At 38.5% G+C, this 17,945-nt stretch overlaps 3 protein-coding genes across 3 annotated transcripts in view; 1 reads left to right on the plus strand and 2 right to left on the minus strand.

Moving 5' to 3' along the window:
* abcb7 (ATP-binding cassette, sub-family B (MDR/TAP), member 7) overlaps positions 1 to 6,028 on the minus strand; it is a 36,626-nt gene extending 30,598 nt beyond the window's left edge. Inside the window, exons 1-4 of the mRNA XM_079673101.1 lie at positions 5,875 to 6,028; positions 1,696 to 1,779; positions 1,534 to 1,611; positions 633 to 752 (exon numbers count right to left, since the gene is read on the minus strand). Of these exons, the coding sequence (XP_079529227.1) occupies positions 633 to 752; positions 1,534 to 1,611; positions 1,696 to 1,779; positions 5,875 to 6,024 (432 nt within the window). The 5' untranslated portion in view covers positions 6,025 to 6,028. The remainder of the gene's footprint in view (positions 1 to 632; positions 753 to 1,533; positions 1,612 to 1,695; positions 1,780 to 5,874) is intronic.
* Positions 6,029 to 6,401: 373 nt separating this feature from the next.
* uprt (uracil phosphoribosyltransferase (FUR1) homolog) lies at positions 6,402 to 11,517 on the plus strand (the record flags this gene model as incomplete). Its single annotated transcript, XM_079673103.1, has 7 exons — positions 6,402 to 6,634; positions 7,465 to 7,507; positions 7,585 to 7,654; positions 7,873 to 7,935; positions 8,959 to 9,120; positions 10,065 to 10,163; positions 11,091 to 11,517. The coding sequence occupies 7 exons, from the start codon at positions 6,402 to 6,404 to the stop codon at positions 11,195 to 11,197; spliced, it is 777 nt and encodes a 258-aa protein (XP_079529229.1). The 3' UTR covers positions 11,198 to 11,517.
* A 1,678-nt stretch (positions 11,518 to 13,195) lies between these two features.
* Positions 13,196 to 17,189, minus strand: zdhhc15b (zDHHC palmitoyltransferase 15b). The gene is made up of 11 exons (XM_079673102.1): positions 17,006 to 17,189; positions 16,593 to 16,619; positions 16,391 to 16,485; positions 16,161 to 16,281; positions 15,775 to 15,844; positions 15,429 to 15,461; positions 15,220 to 15,340; positions 14,910 to 15,042; positions 14,629 to 14,755; positions 14,138 to 14,253; positions 13,196 to 13,598 (listed from the first exon to the last, which is right to left on the minus strand). The coding sequence occupies exons 1-11, from the start codon at positions 17,121 to 17,123 to the stop codon at positions 13,555 to 13,557; spliced, it is 1,005 nt and encodes a 334-aa protein (XP_079529228.1). The 5' UTR covers positions 17,124 to 17,189; the 3' UTR covers positions 13,196 to 13,554.
* Between the last annotated feature and the right edge of the window lie 756 nt (positions 17,190 to 17,945).

Below are 17,945 nucleotides of genomic sequence, written 5' to 3' on the forward strand. Positions count from 1 at the left end.
CTTTTCCCAACACCTCAATAACGTCTGTCTATCAACCATATGGCATTTTGGATCATTTCGTCAAAGATAATGGATCACCCAGCACATATACCTTGGCGAGAGAATTCACAGCCCTTACTAGTTATGTCCTTTACAAATGTAGACCTGTTCCATATGGCTATAGAGAGTGAAGTAATGTACCCTCTGAATTATGACATTTGCAGCAGCCTGCTTTGTTGTAAGGCCTAACCAATGTAATCCAAAGTATATTCAATTAAATGAGTCTTACTTTTATGTGTTTGCTGTATTTTAAGAAAGAGAGGAGAACATTGAAGTCTGACCTGTGAAAAGCTTGTGATAAAGTATATCTTGTAAAACCATATTGCTTCAGTCTATAGGCTTTACGTTATGGTGTGAGACATAAACAAAGCTGAAGGAAGAAGTAAGATTCAGTGTGACTTAATGTAAAAAAGAACTTGAGCCTCTTCCCTAATGTTAAGAGGCGTTTACATAGAAATATCATTAGTTGTAAGGGATTCATAACAACATTGCTCATCGCCGATCAAATAGATCAAATCAGCTTTATATGATAAATAATAAGTAGGATAGAAATCATCCCCCTTTAATACTCATGAAACTGCCTGTTAACTTACCTTGGCTCCAGCGAGCAGGCAGAGAGAGATGGCAACACGGGCCCGCAGGTCCGGTCTATTCTTTGGCCACACATAAGACATCATTGCAGACAGGATCTTGGCTGAATTCACTTCCTTCAGCTGTGGACAAAAAAAAACACTTAGATCAGAATACCTGAATTACCCTTACAGTATGTCCTGGGAGATAGCAATTGTATTTTAGTAATAGTTTTCTACCCAACACTGATCCCCAATATTGGCAACTAACTTGCATTTGATTTTCAGCATGACAATCATAATAACCTCAAGATGGCTCTCTGGGCAGACACATGGAACATCAAATGTCAATGGGTGTCTCTTGGGAGTTTTAGGAGCAGCAACAACAGCAGTGTCTCCAGGTGGACCTGGGGGTCCAGCCTGACACTACAAGTCCCAGGAGACACCTGGGCTGTCATTCCAGCTGAGTTTTGAGAGCCCACTGGTGCCAACATGGCTGTTTACACACGCTCAACCACACACCTGCCACTGGGACTCTACACAGGCCAAAAAATATGCAGTAATTCCTCTAATCCACTCAATATGGTGGCACCATGTTACCACACTGCTGTATGGCAAAGCCTCCAAGCAAATTACAGAGACATTGTGCCCAACACCTGCCTTTAATCAAATACAATGAAGCAGTAGGTGACATTGCAAAGAGAGGATTAACATTAGCAGTTGAAGTCACAACTGAGGTCCCAGTACCACATGTGGAGACCAGTTAATGTATAATAAAAGCCTCTTAGTCTACCTTTATTACAGTTGTTATAAATGTGTATTGTTTTAAATTCACTTGTGTTTTTGTTTGATGTGCAAACACAACATTGGTCCTTAAGAACAGCAACGCAAAAGTTTGAATGCTCAAAGAAGGTAATGTACTCACCACATTTTTGGGATCTGCATTTAGCTTTCCTCCTGCACTTCCATGCCAACATGATCTTTTGTCGGTTATCTGCAAATGCTGTGGAAACATGCGTTGTTGTTAGTCTACTTTTGATTTGGATAAAAAACATGGTTCACAGCAATTAATCAAACGCACACTTACTTTTACTGCCTCCAAAATCTGACGACTGTTCTCCCCCCTGTTTGTACTCCATGTTGCTGTCCGTAGGTAGGGGGTGGAACTCAGCTGAAACATATGAGAAACACATGAGTCTTATTTGACTAATGTTTCCAATTTCTGCTGATACATTTGTAAGGGGGTTTAAATTCTCTGAAACACAATAAGGAACACCAGAACAAATGCAACAAAAAGATGTTATAAAACAAAACGTTTAAACAACAAAAAAACACATTCAATTCACTAATCGTTGCCTTTGCCCTTCTGTCAAAGATGATAAAGATGTGATGTTCAGAAATAGTTTTTGAGCCTGTGTAACTCAATTTAAACTAGAGCTGCTCAATCAATCGTATTTTAACCGCAATTACGATTGTGGCTTGCAACGATTATGAAAACAACGTAATCGAAATAAAACGATTATTTTTTTATTATTATTATTACTTTCTTTTTTTTATTGGTTTTTCAATTGAATTATAATTAAAGTTCAGGGTAATCAACTTTTAAAAACATACTGTTCAACATTCTTTTTCTCCAAAAAATGGATGCTTTCAAAGTAAATGGATAATCGTTTTTAATAATCGTGATATCAATTATTGACCACAAAAATCGAGATTATGATTCTTTTTAAAAGACTACATTTACATAGTCAAAAGGTCCTTTTGTTCAGCCTCACAATGCTATTGGGTAGTAAATGTGTTATAGGTCCTGCCCTCTGGCCATAAACGCCAGGGATTTTGGGCCCCATGGAAATATATTACATTGGGCCCCACCACCAGGCCCAGGTCACGCCAACCAAGCACAATTGCTGTAACCACACCTCCAGAACCCAACCCACTCATTTATGCTTTAAATAACTCTACCTGTACAGGCTTGCATCTACAGTACAGTATTTACTGATACTGAGCTGTGAAAATATAACACTTATGGGGGGACATGGCTGCTAAGTCTAGAGATGGATCTGTTGGTCCTGGCACCAGGGGGAGGGACAACTGATTTAGTATGAATAGCTGCTAAAAATGTAACTGCATTTACTAAATGTCAGCTAAAAGAGGAGTGAAATTAAAAACCTGTATAGATATTAACAGTACTTAATGTCAGCTTACTAAAAAAAAAACATAACAATTATTATTTACAATGGACTACGCATGGACACATTTCCACCACTCATAGACCACACCCACCTTTTCTTTGAAAAACTGGGTGACATACTGTCGCCCTTTAGTCCCTCTCTCTTGTCTTTCGCTCCTTTCTTTTCTTTTTGAAAGCCTGACTTTGTGAGTCGTTGAGACATGGTTCACAGTTAAGTACTAGCATCCTTGCTCACATGCTCTCACTCTCTGCTAGAAAGTGCTGGTGGTGCTGCACCGCGTTTGGAGACAGGACCAAACCATTACTAGACCCTCCAGAAAAACGCGATTCTGCGATCGCAGAATTTACCGCATAATCAGCAATATGGCGCAGATTTTTAAAAGGCCGCATATTTATCAAAAGGCCGCATAATCCCCGCATTTTTCCACACAAAGTTGAGAGAAAAAAAAGTTAACTCGTCTTGACGTGAAGTGGTGATGATGATGATGACGCGACGTCATCAGCTCGCGCATCACAGAAGGTAAACAACACCATAGAGTGAATGTGTGGAACTCACACGAGAGAGAAAACACCAAGATGAAAAAATCTGATCCATCTCATTTACCGACGAACATTTCTGCTTAAGACCGGGCAAAGCAGTACCCCGATGTCTTTCACGAAAGTGGGGCGAAACTATTCTGCACCCCGTGTAACTGTGTGTTGGAGCATAAGTCTTAGAGAAAATTGACGACGACCCACTTTGATTCATTCAAACATTCGAAAATGCTTTCTGCTGCTGCGGACAAGAAAGCCAAACAACTCACGTTCACCGAGGCATCAACCTCCAAAACCCTTTCGAGGGCTACAAGAAACAAAGTGAGTAGCCTACAAGATTGAAGCTGGTCAGATAACGAACGAGTAAATGAAAACAGAATGAGGCGTGTGTGTGTGTGTGTGTGTGTGTGTGTGTGTGTGTGTGTGTGTGTGTGTGTGTGTGTGTGTGTGTGTGTGTGTGTGTGTGTGTGTGTGTGTGTGTGTGTGTGTGTGTGTGTGAGAGAGACAGTGTGATTAAAATAGCCCAATTGCTTTTAAAATAAATAAACATTGAATGTGTTTAATTGAATAGTAAAGGGGTTTAACGAGAGAATAAATAAGACAGCTAATATTTTGAAAGAAATCTATCCTTTTTCGCAACTTTCCGCATCTTCCCGCAATTTCACCGCATAAAATCACATACAAACCCCGCATGTTTAATCACATAATCAAGGATTTTAGCCCGCATAATCAAGGATTTTAGTCTGCATAATCAAGGATTTTAGCCCGCGTTTTTCTGGAGGGTCTAAATTACATAGAACATTACAATAGAAGGGGGTGTACAGAGGCTTGGAAAATTAACTTTTGGAAGAAAATAATTTAAATGAATTGTAAGTTTAGTGAGTACATTATCAATAACGTCCTATTAATGTTAATTCTTGATGAATGATGAAAGGTTACTAAACATTTTCTTCTTAATGTTCTAAAATTGTTTGGGCTCCCGTGGTGAGGGTGTTTGGGGTGGCCAATAGGGTGGCCAGGATTCAGCTGGGGGTGGCCGTGGCCACTCCCAGCCACCCCCCAGCTCCGCCACTGGCAAGATTTAAAGTGGGTGGTTTAAAATTGGCTTACTGAACATACACTCAACCTGTGTTAGACCTTTATTCATACAAAGACATATCTTTATTGGTCGAAAGAAAATAACCAATATAAGATGATGAATGGATCTCCTGGAGGGACACCACATCAATCCTCTCATTTATGACGATATTTCATACTATTATAAGTAAAAACACACAACCTATCCCAGAAAAGCATAATTTGTTATGTGGTCATTCTACATATTTATTAACTTATATCAATTTCACACATTAATTGTAAATTAGTTTACTTTTTGTAAACTACAACGCTCCAGCTGTGTAGCGTGATAACTTCTAAGGAAACCTATATTATCTAGATAAAATACTCTCACTCGTCCGATTATTAAGTGCACCAAGCTAGAACTCATGCAATGTGTAAATTAAGATAATATAATAATTACTTTATTTATCCCAATTTGGTAAATGTTTTTGTCACAGCAGCATGTAAACAAGGCATTGCACATAATGTCAAAATTAAAAAGAGAAGAAAATAAACAAACAGAAACATCTGAAAATAGAAAATAAACCAGAACTAAAAAGTAAAATATATACATATTGACAGTGAAAGATATATATCTGAAGACTATATTTCAAGAGATATACACTATGAAGGGCCAACTTACAGATAACAACAATACAAAGGATATTATTAACATTGAGTGTGCAAGAAATACAAAAAATAATTAAATATAAGTGTACAATGTAAAGTATAAAGACACTATATACAAATGGATGAAAACACCTAGTGAAACGATGCAACACAATTCAACAGCCTTGCTAAAACTACCTCATTTTAAAACACTATAAAGATTACCATTTTGAGTTTCAAGAAAGACTAAACATTAAAACCTTACAGGTAGTAAATATGGCTGGGGTGGTATATTGCATCAGTTTGAGCAAGTTCTACACACAGCAAGTGCTGAAAACTAAAGTTCTGATACAATCAATAACAGACTGTTAACATGTGATGACACAGTTATCACATCAGCTACAAAAAGACAGTCTTATCTCTAACATGTACTGACTCTTATAACACGTGACAGAGTCCACTGACAGCCTCATTAGCTTGATAAACGTCTATATGTTTAAGCAGATAGTAGGAGTTATGATACACTGTTAACTTATTGGTATTGGGTTAAATGTAAGGAACAAAGTGCAGACCTTACTGTAACGTTAACCATTCACTAAAGCTAATGTTAACACAGATAGTAACAAGTAAGTTAGCCAGCTAGCTAGCTGTTAGCATCTTGTTGACGATACAATCGTAAATGACATCGACATTTCTTGTAAATAAACTGTCTAAATTATCTATTTTAACTTCCTTTAAACTAAGTTAGAAACACTTTGCATCGCTGCCCTTGCGTAGTGACTGTCAACCAAAAACACAGTGTCCTCTCCAGCCACCTGACCCCCCTTTACTCACCAGATATGTGCTTTGGCGTTTAGGTTCCAACACCGTTTCCCTGTGACTTTTATTCCAAATGTGATATGAGCTTGTCTGTCGAAGGAGAAGCGCTAATTGCTGTCTTTGAAAGTAAAAGCCGCATTTCAGTGTTACCAACATCGGCGCCATGTTGCTGCTGAAGGAGGAAGGCGGTTAGTCAACACGCCGGATACGTCATATCCGGTTTCCACCAACCCTGTGTGCTAGCGGACAAGCAGCTTTAGTCCACTCTACGTTACATTTTGAGGACTTATCTGCCGCTACTTTAATATTGACACGACGGGATTGAGTATCTAAAAGGTTGGTGAATGTGCTGCTAAAGGTCAGTCTACGCGGTAGCTGCGTGACTCGGATAGTTTTACTTAAAAACAGCAGCTTAAGCTAAAGGAAGAACACGTTGTCTTCTTTGTCACGCACACAGCGGTTAAACTGGGTCACTCGGTCAAGAATCGGTATTTAACTTTATCACATTTTGGGAAAGGAAACCCCTTGATCTCGCACTCAGGATGCCTTGCCACAATCAACAGCTGAACAATGTCAACAGTGGTCAGGAGCACCCAATGAAGCAAGTGCGATTTGCAAACAACAGCAGCAGCAGCAGCAGTAGTGTGCTACCCACCTCTGAAGCCTCTGATGGCAGCATACAGACTGACAGCAGCCAGGAAACTGTGGGACCTCAGCTCAAACTGCTCCCTCTCAATGACCAGATCCGGGAGTTACAGACCATAATCAGAGACAAGTGAGTCCCTACTCCTATCTTAACCAAAGTACAGACCACAGCAGATCTGTTGTGGTAAAAATCAAAATAGTTATTATGCTACACTTTTTTGAATTGCCATTTTTCCTAATTTAAATGCAGCCCTGAAGTGCTTTACAACAAAGGGAAATACAAATAATGGACATGACATAGTTAAAATAAGATTGGAAATTGGATTTGAAAAATATAAGTGACAGAAGTTGCAAAATAAACTCACACACAATAATAACGATACACATTACGTTTAAAAAGGGATCAATATTTGTAGCATGCACATATAAGTCATAAAAACCGCAGCTGAATCAAACTTCCATTAACACATCAACACTAAATATGATAGGATGATTGTTGGAAAAAAAATAGATAAATCAAGGTTCAAGGCTTTTATTGTTATATTTCGTACATAACTACATTGTTATGTCGATGAAAATCTTAGGTCACAGGCTGAAAACTGAAAAAAATAGTGCAGGTATATACAATAAAATAGAATAGAAGTAGTGCCATAAGAGTCTATATACAAGTAATAATTAATTTGTAAGTTGCAAACAGGTGAATGTTATGGATGTTCTTGTTAATGTATTATATTATGAATAAACCTCAAGACAGGGTGGGAAAAATGATCCCAATAACTTCCACACAGTGAGGTTAAGTATTCATTTTGGACGAGCTCAGTGAGATAGGATCAGTACACAGTACAAATGCATACATGTATGTATCATAAGAGGAGGGATACAGTAGGTTTGGTGCATTTATAGTCAAAAACTACATTGAGTACTTAGTTTGTAACTAAGTATTTACATTTTCATTTTCAGGACAACCAGCAGAGGAGACTTTGTGTTTTGTGCTGATCGACTGGTAAGCTTGGGACTTAATACACCATATGTAATGTGTATAAGCTGCAAGCTCTGAGCTTTTTCTTCTTCAAATAACAGATCAGACTAGTAGTTGAAGAGGGTTTGAATCAGCTCCCCTACTCGGAGTGCACTGTGACCACGCCAACAGGTGAGGGTCTCTTTCTCTCATAACAAAGTTAACGTCTAGGTTCAGATCCAGAATCTGAGCTCCGACACTTCTATTAATCCATGTAAAAGCTATCCAATTATAACAATTAAAAAAATAAGTGGGCTCACTTCCTGTGTTTTACCTCTAGCCTGTGTGACTACCAGGCTTATTCAGCTCGGCTACATTTGTGAATGTTCCCACTTCATTTTCCCCCTCAGGGTACAAGTATGAAGGTGTCAAGTTTGAAAGAGGCAACTGTGGAGTCAGCATAATGAGGAGTGGTAAGTTACACCTGTCGTGTCACACCCACCAAAATTACAGCCCCTCCTTTGTAGGTGCATTTATCATGTCTTCCATGCATATGTGATTTGTGCCAACTTGCTGTATATCCAGCCCTGCACGTATTCATCCGGTCATGGGAAGTGTGTGCTCAGGATCATTTGATTTGTATAAGTTATTTTCTCAACATGAAACTGATTGATCATTTTAATACAATAGAATAATATTACAGGTCCATGCTGTACTTTGCAGAACAGGTTCTCTGAAGGAATCACTGTCACCGACTCACTTCCTCTCTCTCTCAGATTTAATGAGACTGTCAAAAGCCAAACCTATATTATCCTTTTATGAAAGTAATTCTAGGGCAGGAATATATAAAATATAAGGGTTGGACAATTATTTTTGTTAAATCTTTCAAGCAACACACATTAGCTGCAGTGTATGACGCAGATCGAAACACATCCACCTATTGTTTTCTATCTAGTCTACACAGCGCTGGCATCTTGACACGTCAATATTCATACTTAATTACGTATCAGAATACAGGATGTCCTATTTTTTTTTAACAGCATTCTAGAAAAATAGGAACTTACGGCTAATTTGCTTTTTTGTTCTTTATAGGCAGCACGCATTGATGTAAATAATATTTTAAAAGTGCATTTTAATGTATTTTTTTACATCGTCCATTCATTTTACTTTGCTTTTTTGTAGAGACATAAGCACACACAGTGTAGTTTGTGAGACATACACAATTTAGACACATTTTTGATTTTCATCAGTGTTGTTCATTTTGCCTACTTGGCAATCGCACTTGCAGAGCCGAGATGAACGGAGGGAAATCTGGACTACTGTAAGTATTGTGATTTCATACAGTATTATGAAGTCCGACTCAAAATTGAGTTGGACTTGGGTTATACACACATCACATATTGTGAAATTAATGCTGGACCACTGGCTCTAAATCAATAAATTCATCAAAATGAACAACATCCTCTGAGCAAGATGCATTGTGTGTCTCCCCATAGGTGAGGCCATGGAGCAGGGTCTCCGGGACTGCTGCCGCTCCATCCGCATTGGCAAGATCCTCATCCAGAGTGATGAGGAGACACAGAAAGCCAAGGTCTTCTATGCCAAGTTCCCCCCTGATGTGTACAGAAGAAAAGTGCTGCTCATGTACCCTATCCTTAGTAAGTAACACAGGGCTGAGTGCAGTTAATCTCACTGATGATGATTCCAGTTAACCGCCCTCAGCAGCACATAAATGTCAAGAGATGTCCATTTTTGTGCAAATGTAAAAACGGTTTCATGTATTTATTCATTTTGAGAAATCTCCCTTGAGTTGACCTTCACCGGCAAGTCTCTGCATTTCCACATCATACCAGCCCATTCACACTGTTCTGATAATTATAGCTCTTACGGGGGAAATTATACACTGCCCGGGAGATAGCCACCAAGCTGCTGAATAGCATAATGAGAGCCAACAAAAATAGGATCTTAATAGCCCTGGTTTCCCAATGTCAGAAAGCAGCATTTTTATGCTAAAATAATGGCCACTAATCCAGGTTGAATGTATGTTTTATTATCTCAGAACATATGGTTACACTGATGCAGATAACAGGGTCAGGAATGAAATGCTACATAGTGCTCAGACTCAGTACCTACAGAGGAGATGCTAACATAATGCAGCAGTTACTTGCCAACAGCCAGATTCTAACCCATACACAATCAAACATTGTTTACTGTATATTTTTGACGTTTTTAATTGTGTTTATTCATTGTATGTACAAGTGCTGTACTTGGGAGAAGCCCCCTAGTTTTGCTCATGTCCTTCTTTTTATGTTATCATGTGGCATTATGATACAGATACAATGTACAGTTGATCGATCGAGCATGTTTCAATTTAAGAGAGTCTTTTGTATTTAATACCAAGTTATTTTTATATTTGTCAATTTCAAAATACAGGACAAAACCTCTCCCCTGCTGGTGGTTATAAAATAACAAGTGCACACACAAATAGCAATAACATTACATTGTGTTAGCTTCAATTTACACATTGTTTCTGAAACTAAAATGACATTGTAAACATTTGAATATCCGCCGCTGTTAAACCCTACATTTTCTGTGTCTGCAGGCACCGGCAACACTGTGATCGAGGCGGTGAGAGTGCTGATCGAGCACGGAGTCCAGCCCAGACATATTATCCTCCTCAGCCTTTTCTCCACACCTCACGGTATGCCACCACTGCCAGTTCACTCCAACTGCAGCTTACCACCAATTTACTTTTGTTTACCCACCAGATCACACACAGTTTTTCCTCCATCCTTCTCTCCCGCTGCATCATTATACTGCTGGTAACCACAATGCAGTTTGGTGGCACTGCTGATCTGACACAGCCGTATGAGTGAGCAGAGCAGCAGATCTTTTTTAAATTAGACCACAAATAGGACTAGCAGTAGTTCTCCCCAATGACTAGTTGCCTGATTATAATGGCATTTAATGTGGATATGTGTTGTTTTCAGGACATTTTGTTATGTTTAACCCTTGTGAGCTTTGGTTCTACATAAGGCCAAAATATACACACAAAGAAAGAAGCCCATGTTAACATAACATATTAGCCAATCCTACTGTTAATATGCTGAGAGGGTAATGTAAGGAATTGGCGCAATGACCTTTAGAATTATTTATTTTTATACTCAAATAGATATGATTCCCTAGTCGAATATGTTTTCAGACTTACTGCAAATGTGTTTTTGGGAGTCTTATTCAATGTTTAGGAGCTGCTGAAAAATAGGCAACTTTCTTTTGTTTTATAAGAGACTTGTTGTGTGAACCATACGGCTAGCTGTGGCTCAGGGTAAAATGTTTTTGGGCAATTCTCTTTGTTCGTTATGACATTTACAGCATTTTAATAACAATTCAAATACATTTGGCAAAGCTGTGCAGCATTTGAGGAAATCATAAAAGTCAGGATTAGTCCTCTGGCTACAAATAAATGGTAAATGCATGTATGCTTGTCCTCCCCTCTGTCTCCCCCTTTCAACACTCACTCTAAAATAAAAGCTACTCTGGCCCAAAAAAGTATAAGTTTGACCTTTGCTGTTAGTTTCTCAGGTTTGACATGTATTAATGCAATACATTTTACTTTTTTTTTTCTTAGGAGCCAAATCTATAATCCAGGAGTTCCCTGATATCACCATCTTGACCACGGAGGTCCACCCGGTGGCTCCGACACATTTTGGCCAGAGGTACTTTGGCACTGACTGAACCGGGGACAACATGAGGAACATGACCTACAAATAGTTTTGAGTATATTTTGTCTTGTTTATTTAAATTGTTCTCATGTTCTCCTTGTTGTGCCAAATAATGCTACCCTATCTCCAAAGTTCCTAAACTGATACAAAATGATTACTCTGAGAGACTGTATTTATTATTGTTGCTTTTTTTTCTTGCTGTGTATCCTCATGCTAAAGAAAGAGAACATAAGTGAACTGTATAAAGAGTTGGATCATTTTATTTTGCATGTTACAACAACGGATGAAAAATAAAGAATTTATATTTGTTAAAAGACAGAACAGCAAATGAAACAGTTTCAGTACTTTCAATGGTTTAGAGGTGTTGAAATAAGGAAGCGCCACAATCACATACTATACAAAGTAAAGATATAAAAAGGGACCACACTGCATCTGTTCTAGCAGTATTGAACTCTATCATTTGTCATCTTATAAATACCACGTATCCTACTATTTGATAAAAGCAAATTGCTTCAATAGTTTATTTTAAGAGTCACTTGATGGAGCAACATATGCAGACACTGCCTGCCGCAGTAATGAATCCGTAAACTCAATACACAGGAAGAGAAACTGAAGATTATAACAATGAATAGACACGAGACGACATGAAACACTCAACATCCACATCTTTCTTAGAGTTTATACATGCTTTCAGACAATGAGTTGTACCTCATATAATGTATGTTATATTGTGAATTTCTCAGATATGAGCAGCATTTTATTTGGCTTTCCCAACATAGTAGTGAAGCAAGTTAAAGTGTCAAGATCAAACAGTATCAAGGTTTGATAAAGGCCAAACTTTTGAATTGTACTAAAATGGACGTACTCACTAACAGAAGTTTTTTTTAACTAAGTTTGCTGGCTAAATATAAATACACAATAAATACCATAAACCAACAGTTTCCACCAGGAGGATCTGTTCCATTACTATTAAAATGTCAAAATACATTAACGCAGGTAGAAAACCATTTGGAACATCACATTGCAGAAGATCGCGTTCCTCTACCAACCAGTGGATGAGGACCAGTCGATATATATATATATATATGTACACTTATCTGCATGTTTCAATAGATCAAAAGTCCAAGCAGAAATAGAACCTATAAATTATTTTGTACCCATGATGAAAGTTAATTTCACTTTCCTATAACTTCCACACAGAAGTGTTACTGCACTAGGGAAGGCTGGTATGGTAGAAAGATTGTGATTGTTTTTAAATAAAAAGTCTATCACAGTTTGTTTTTGTATGCTCATCCCCGGCATTGGACTGAAACCCATCACTCGATTTCTTTAGAGCAATGTATCCAACATAATTTAAGCAATGATACACGGTATATGGACCCCACTTAAGAATTTTAAACATATTACGTTTGCCATAATACATATTGAGCTGTAACAGTGAATTAACACTTCAAATATACAGTAGTTTAGTTTTTAATACCCTTACCAGTCTGATCAGACATCAATAATGTCATATTTAGCAAATATAATTAATGCTGAGATTCTCTACATAAGCACAATGAGTTTTCTCGTAAATAGGTGCCTGAAACGTTGACAGTCTATTCACAAGCAGGGAGCTGAATACATTCTTAGAAGAAAAGGAGTCCGAAAAACACAAAAATTAATATATTAATAAGGCGGAGGTTAAGTCAGGTAATATAATACTCTTATTTGCATTAAAAAGAAAAGTAAGATATCATGGTAATATTCTGCAAAGCTCAAACTGGTAGAGGCCAGACAACTGAATCACTATAAGAGACCTGCAGCATCATAGGTGTTAAGTTAGAGCCCCCCACCCACCCAGCACAGACACTGTAAACCCACGACCCAACAATAACACAGGCATGTAAAGCAGTGCAGAGCTAGACAGAAGCTCCCCAATTAACACTTATTTATAATCCCACAGAGGCCATTGTTTTGTGATGAACAACCGGAGGGAAATATATATATATATATATATATATATATATATATATATATATATATATATATATATATATATACGACCCATGGTAATAAATACAGCCATCTTTTTGTATACAAGGTAATATTTGACAAGTTTTGGTCTGAACCAAACTGATCCTGTTGTACTGCTGAGAGGAGAGGTGAAGCTACTGGTTGTCCATTGAGTTCCTCTGTTCATCAATATGTAAAACACATGGGGACAAGTGGCAATAACAATGCAAATGCACTTTTAATCCACACGTTTGGCCTCCTTCAGGATTTGTTCAGTGTCTGAAGGTCCACATGATATGGAATGCGTTTGCCACAGTGTGTGTGATATGAATCTACGTCCTCTGAACCAGTGTATTTTGTCCTTACTTTACATTACTATTCCTCCATCTCTATGGTAACCAAAGGGTCATGGTCCTCAACTAGAATGAAAGAAGAAGAAAAAAGAAGAGATTTCAGCGTGGATACACTAGTCAACATGGACTGTGACCACCAGGTGGGGCAGAACCGTTTGGTTGGAATGCAAACTGCTGTGCAGGGGAATATTTGGGCCTCCAAGTTTGAGCACAAACATATTTGTTTCTGGTTTGTTGAACAATCACGTCTCCAAGGTGACAAAGCGTGTGTTATTTACCATTTATGGAAGGTGCTGGAATGTGACTTTATACAGAAATACTTAGTCGTGTGCCCATTACTGTGACTGGAAAGCTGAGTTTTGGCCATTACAGGGACTAACTATTTAGACTTCTGTAGAAACATCTGAAAACCATTTTTGATGCATAACTTGTTATATTTGTACATTTACTAAATCTTGACACACTCAAATGATATAAAACATCAGTACATGCAATGAATGCAAAAAGTGACTGATATCATTTTTAGGACTTTAAAATGCAGTTTGTATTCTGGGAATTGGAAAGATAATGTGGAAATATGATATGACAAAGTTAAAGTGACTCACCCAGGCTTCCCTCAGAGCCATCATCAGACTCCTCCCACAGGTCCTCATTAGCTAATAAGGGGTTGTGGGACTCAGAACTGCGATTCTTCAAGGGGAAGTAGTGGCCGTTCCCTTGGCTGACGTTTACAGTGTGCAAAAGAAAAGGGAAGCTTAGTTAGGAGCCGTGGCCATCACTCCATCAACTGATCTAATCCTTCATAGAAAATGTTAGAAAATTAAATGCTGCTACATGTAAAAACAACTTTGATCCTGCGGACTGACTCTCCACAGAATCCCAAGTGATTTTTACAACTAATTCATATTATCCCTCCTATAAACTATCCAAATATATAATTGATTATTTCGACTAAAGTTACCTGTATGTTGTTTGATATTATTGTTTGCAATAATTATATTTGATTTTTACTGCACATTTCCTTCATAGCTCAAATTCAAAACATTTATAGAAAAGCGTCTTACAGTAAGTAAGTTCCTCATGCCAACAAACTCACCCAGTGAAAACTGGGATGAACCACAGCCTTCGATCCTCTCCAAACACTTGCTGCAGATTTCTACGTATGCCAACATTAAAGCCATTTCTGTCTGGTCCACTAACAAAAACTGGAGCTGTGAAAGCCTCTAAGAAAAGGAAAAAGAATCAGAAAGTGGTTTAAATTCTCCATTATCCAAATATCTATTTGAACAAAGCTCCTACATTTATGAGATGATGAGAGCAGCTTCATGAGAAGGATCTAAAGGGGTTCCATTCTCCAATAAATACGTTAATCCTCACCTAAAGTGGATCGGTTCTTGGAGACCAACCAACAGTGGTAGCCAAAGAGGAACATGAGACTGACGAAGAACATGAGCGCCACAAACATGAGGAAGAGGACATGGAACTTTGCAGGTCCATTTGGCAAGTCCCCCTGGAAGAGAGAAACAGGAGAACGAGAAACTTGAGAAAATGGGCTTAAAAAGGTTTTACTCAATACACTTGGTTATCTGTTCCTGTGGAATTGCAGTAGTGCTGACTGTGTGCAACACAAATATGTGATATGACTCCATTATGATCACCAGTGATAATTTAGACTTATGACACTCACCACCCAGAATTTAAGGAAATACTGAAAGACTGTAGCTGCAATGAATACACAATACACCATGGAGTAGGCCAGGAAAAGCAGGAAAAACTTGTAGTTGGCAAAGCCCACACAGTTGTTCACCCTAAAATAAAAAGAAATGATGCTTTCAGAGCAAAACAAGGATACATACATTCCTCAAAAATAGGGAAATACAGGCAAAAGTTACTTACCAGGGACAGTGATGGTCCATCTTCAATACACATCTTTGAAAGAAAAATATTGTTTTAATGCATATCATTTTGACAGCATTGCAGCTTAAGCAATTAGTACCTTAAATAAAATCATAAATATCATACTTTTGATACAACCTTCTTTAACAGTTTTCTGTTATTTTACTGATGCCTTTTGGTAAACATTTGATCTACAGTAATTGATCATCAGGATATTTTCTCTGAGATATTGTGTGCCAACAAAGCAACACCTTGTAATTACCACCACAGTCCAAGGCCAACAAATATAATCTTGCCTCTTGTAATCTCTCTAGTTGAATGAATTGAGGAGGAAAGAGTGACTTACGTTTCACAAACCGAGCAGTGGTGACAGCGGTCAGGCTTCAGAACCTGGCAGCGGTCGCAGAACCTGATAGCTGGAGACAACAGGATGGCCAGTTGAATAAAGGACATTTGAGCGGAGCGTACCCTTCACTTGCTTCCTTTAGTCTACAACTTAGTCTTAGCAATCAGCACTAATGAAAGAGATGCATTGGCTGATTACTTTGGATAGGGCCTAATTCCCCTAGACTACTTATTTTCAACGCACACAAGATTATGTGCGAGCTGACTGTGCCTAAAATACCTGCCTTGTGAATCCTTTTTTGACATACGGCACAGAAGGGGTTAATACCATATGAAATGATATTACTGCAGAAGAAAAAATGTGAATTAAATGAAAGCACAAGTTACCTCCAGAATGAGCTCGACTGAAGATGGGCAGTTTCTTTGCAATCTCAACCAGGATTTGTTTCTGAGCATCTGGTCTCTCTTCAAATTCGTATCTTTGCTTGTCCGAGTATGACAGCTGAAACTAAAGCAACAAACATGCATCATTATCACATTTATATTACAGACTTGATAAATGGTCAAATCAATCCTAGCTGGATGTTCAGCCTGGCAGCTTTAACTGGGCAGGATACCTTTTTGCATGGTGAGGCAGGAGGGGTAAAAATGGACTTCCAGTAGGTCCAGGAGAACATCACAAAGCAAACATGAAATACCAGTAGATAGGCCACTGCAAACACAAACAAGTCACAACAATGTACAAAATACTACAATAAACGTAATGTATTTTATAGCAGCGCACATTGATTGTAGCACAAACATGTGTACGTAACTCACCTTTCTCCAGTGTGTTGGTTAGTGTAACTGTAAAAACAATAACATGGCATGAGAAAACAGAAGCTGGGTGCCAGAGATTAGCAACCATTTTGCCTGACATTGCCCCTAATAGTTTACAATTCAAAATAGGAACAGGATTTAATACCGGCTAACTCGACTAGCCCGACTGACAGGCAGCTAGGAGACGCAGCAACAGCCAGTCTTTGTAACACTAACCTCTAGGTGGCAATACGAAATTAAATTAAGTATTCACGTTGTGTTTTATAGCTACATAAGGCACACACCGTAAACCACTTCCGCCTATTTTGCTAGCTCCTGCTCTGGCTTTTAATTTTGTCAACACTGCTGTGCGGCAATCTGCGATGTACACAATGAAATACTAAGAAACACAACAAACGGACTGTCATACTTACAAAGACATAGCTCAAATACGTAGGCGTAGTATGACCACAACATCACGGCGGCTATTATAAGGACAGGTATCCAGGAGAAAACCCTTTGACAGCATCTCAAGCCTCTGGAGAGAGCCATGTTCGACTAGTCTCTCTCTCGATCTGCGCTTGACTACCATCCCTGGGAATCATCCATCAGTGAGATCTGCGAGCGATTCACCGCACTCCGGGAGCTAGACCTGAATCCTCTCATCCAATTATCGAGACTTGCATTATGACAGTAATACAACTTTTACTGTTATATCTTTATATAACCCTGGTACTTAATTTCAAGAAAGGTGCACTGATTTCCCTACCGGAAAACATTATGCAAAATAAAAAAGACAAAATAAAAAAACAAAACTTCAATGTTTTACCAACATCAGTCCTGATCGTTAGTAGGCCTACAGGCTGCATTCTGGTCCATCAATCAGTTTAACTTTTGTCGTAGACATGAAATAGTTTGACTCAACCTTAATTACAGGTGGACGTTTATTTTACTCCATGGCACTGGCATGCAGACTATACATATAGTCCCAAATGTATAAAGATTTACGTTTGCTGTATGAGCTCTGGTATTACTTTCTCCAACCAGGAAAGTAAGATCTTATGTAAAATCCTATGGATTATTTCTTGAATGTGTGCCTAGTCTTCCAGTGAAGTTGTAAGTACAGCGGCATTACATTACATTCATTTGGCATACCATTTTTCTCAACAAGGCAGTTTAAGTTTTATTCCCACGCATACATGGTGTACATTGGGAGCAATGTGGGTATCAGTGTCTTGCTCAGGAGTACTTTGCCATGTGGCCTGCATGGGTTTGAACTAACACCTCAACAAATATTGGACAACCTGCTCCACAGCCAAAGCTTCAGCCACTCAACTTTACATGAGTCTTGTATGGTCCAGCACATTGGAGCAT

Source organism: Notothenia rossii (assembly GCF_949606895.1).
Source record: "Notothenia rossii genome assembly, chromosome: 3".
NCBI classification, from domain to species: Eukaryota; Metazoa; Chordata; class Actinopteri; order Perciformes; family Nototheniidae; genus Notothenia; species Notothenia rossii.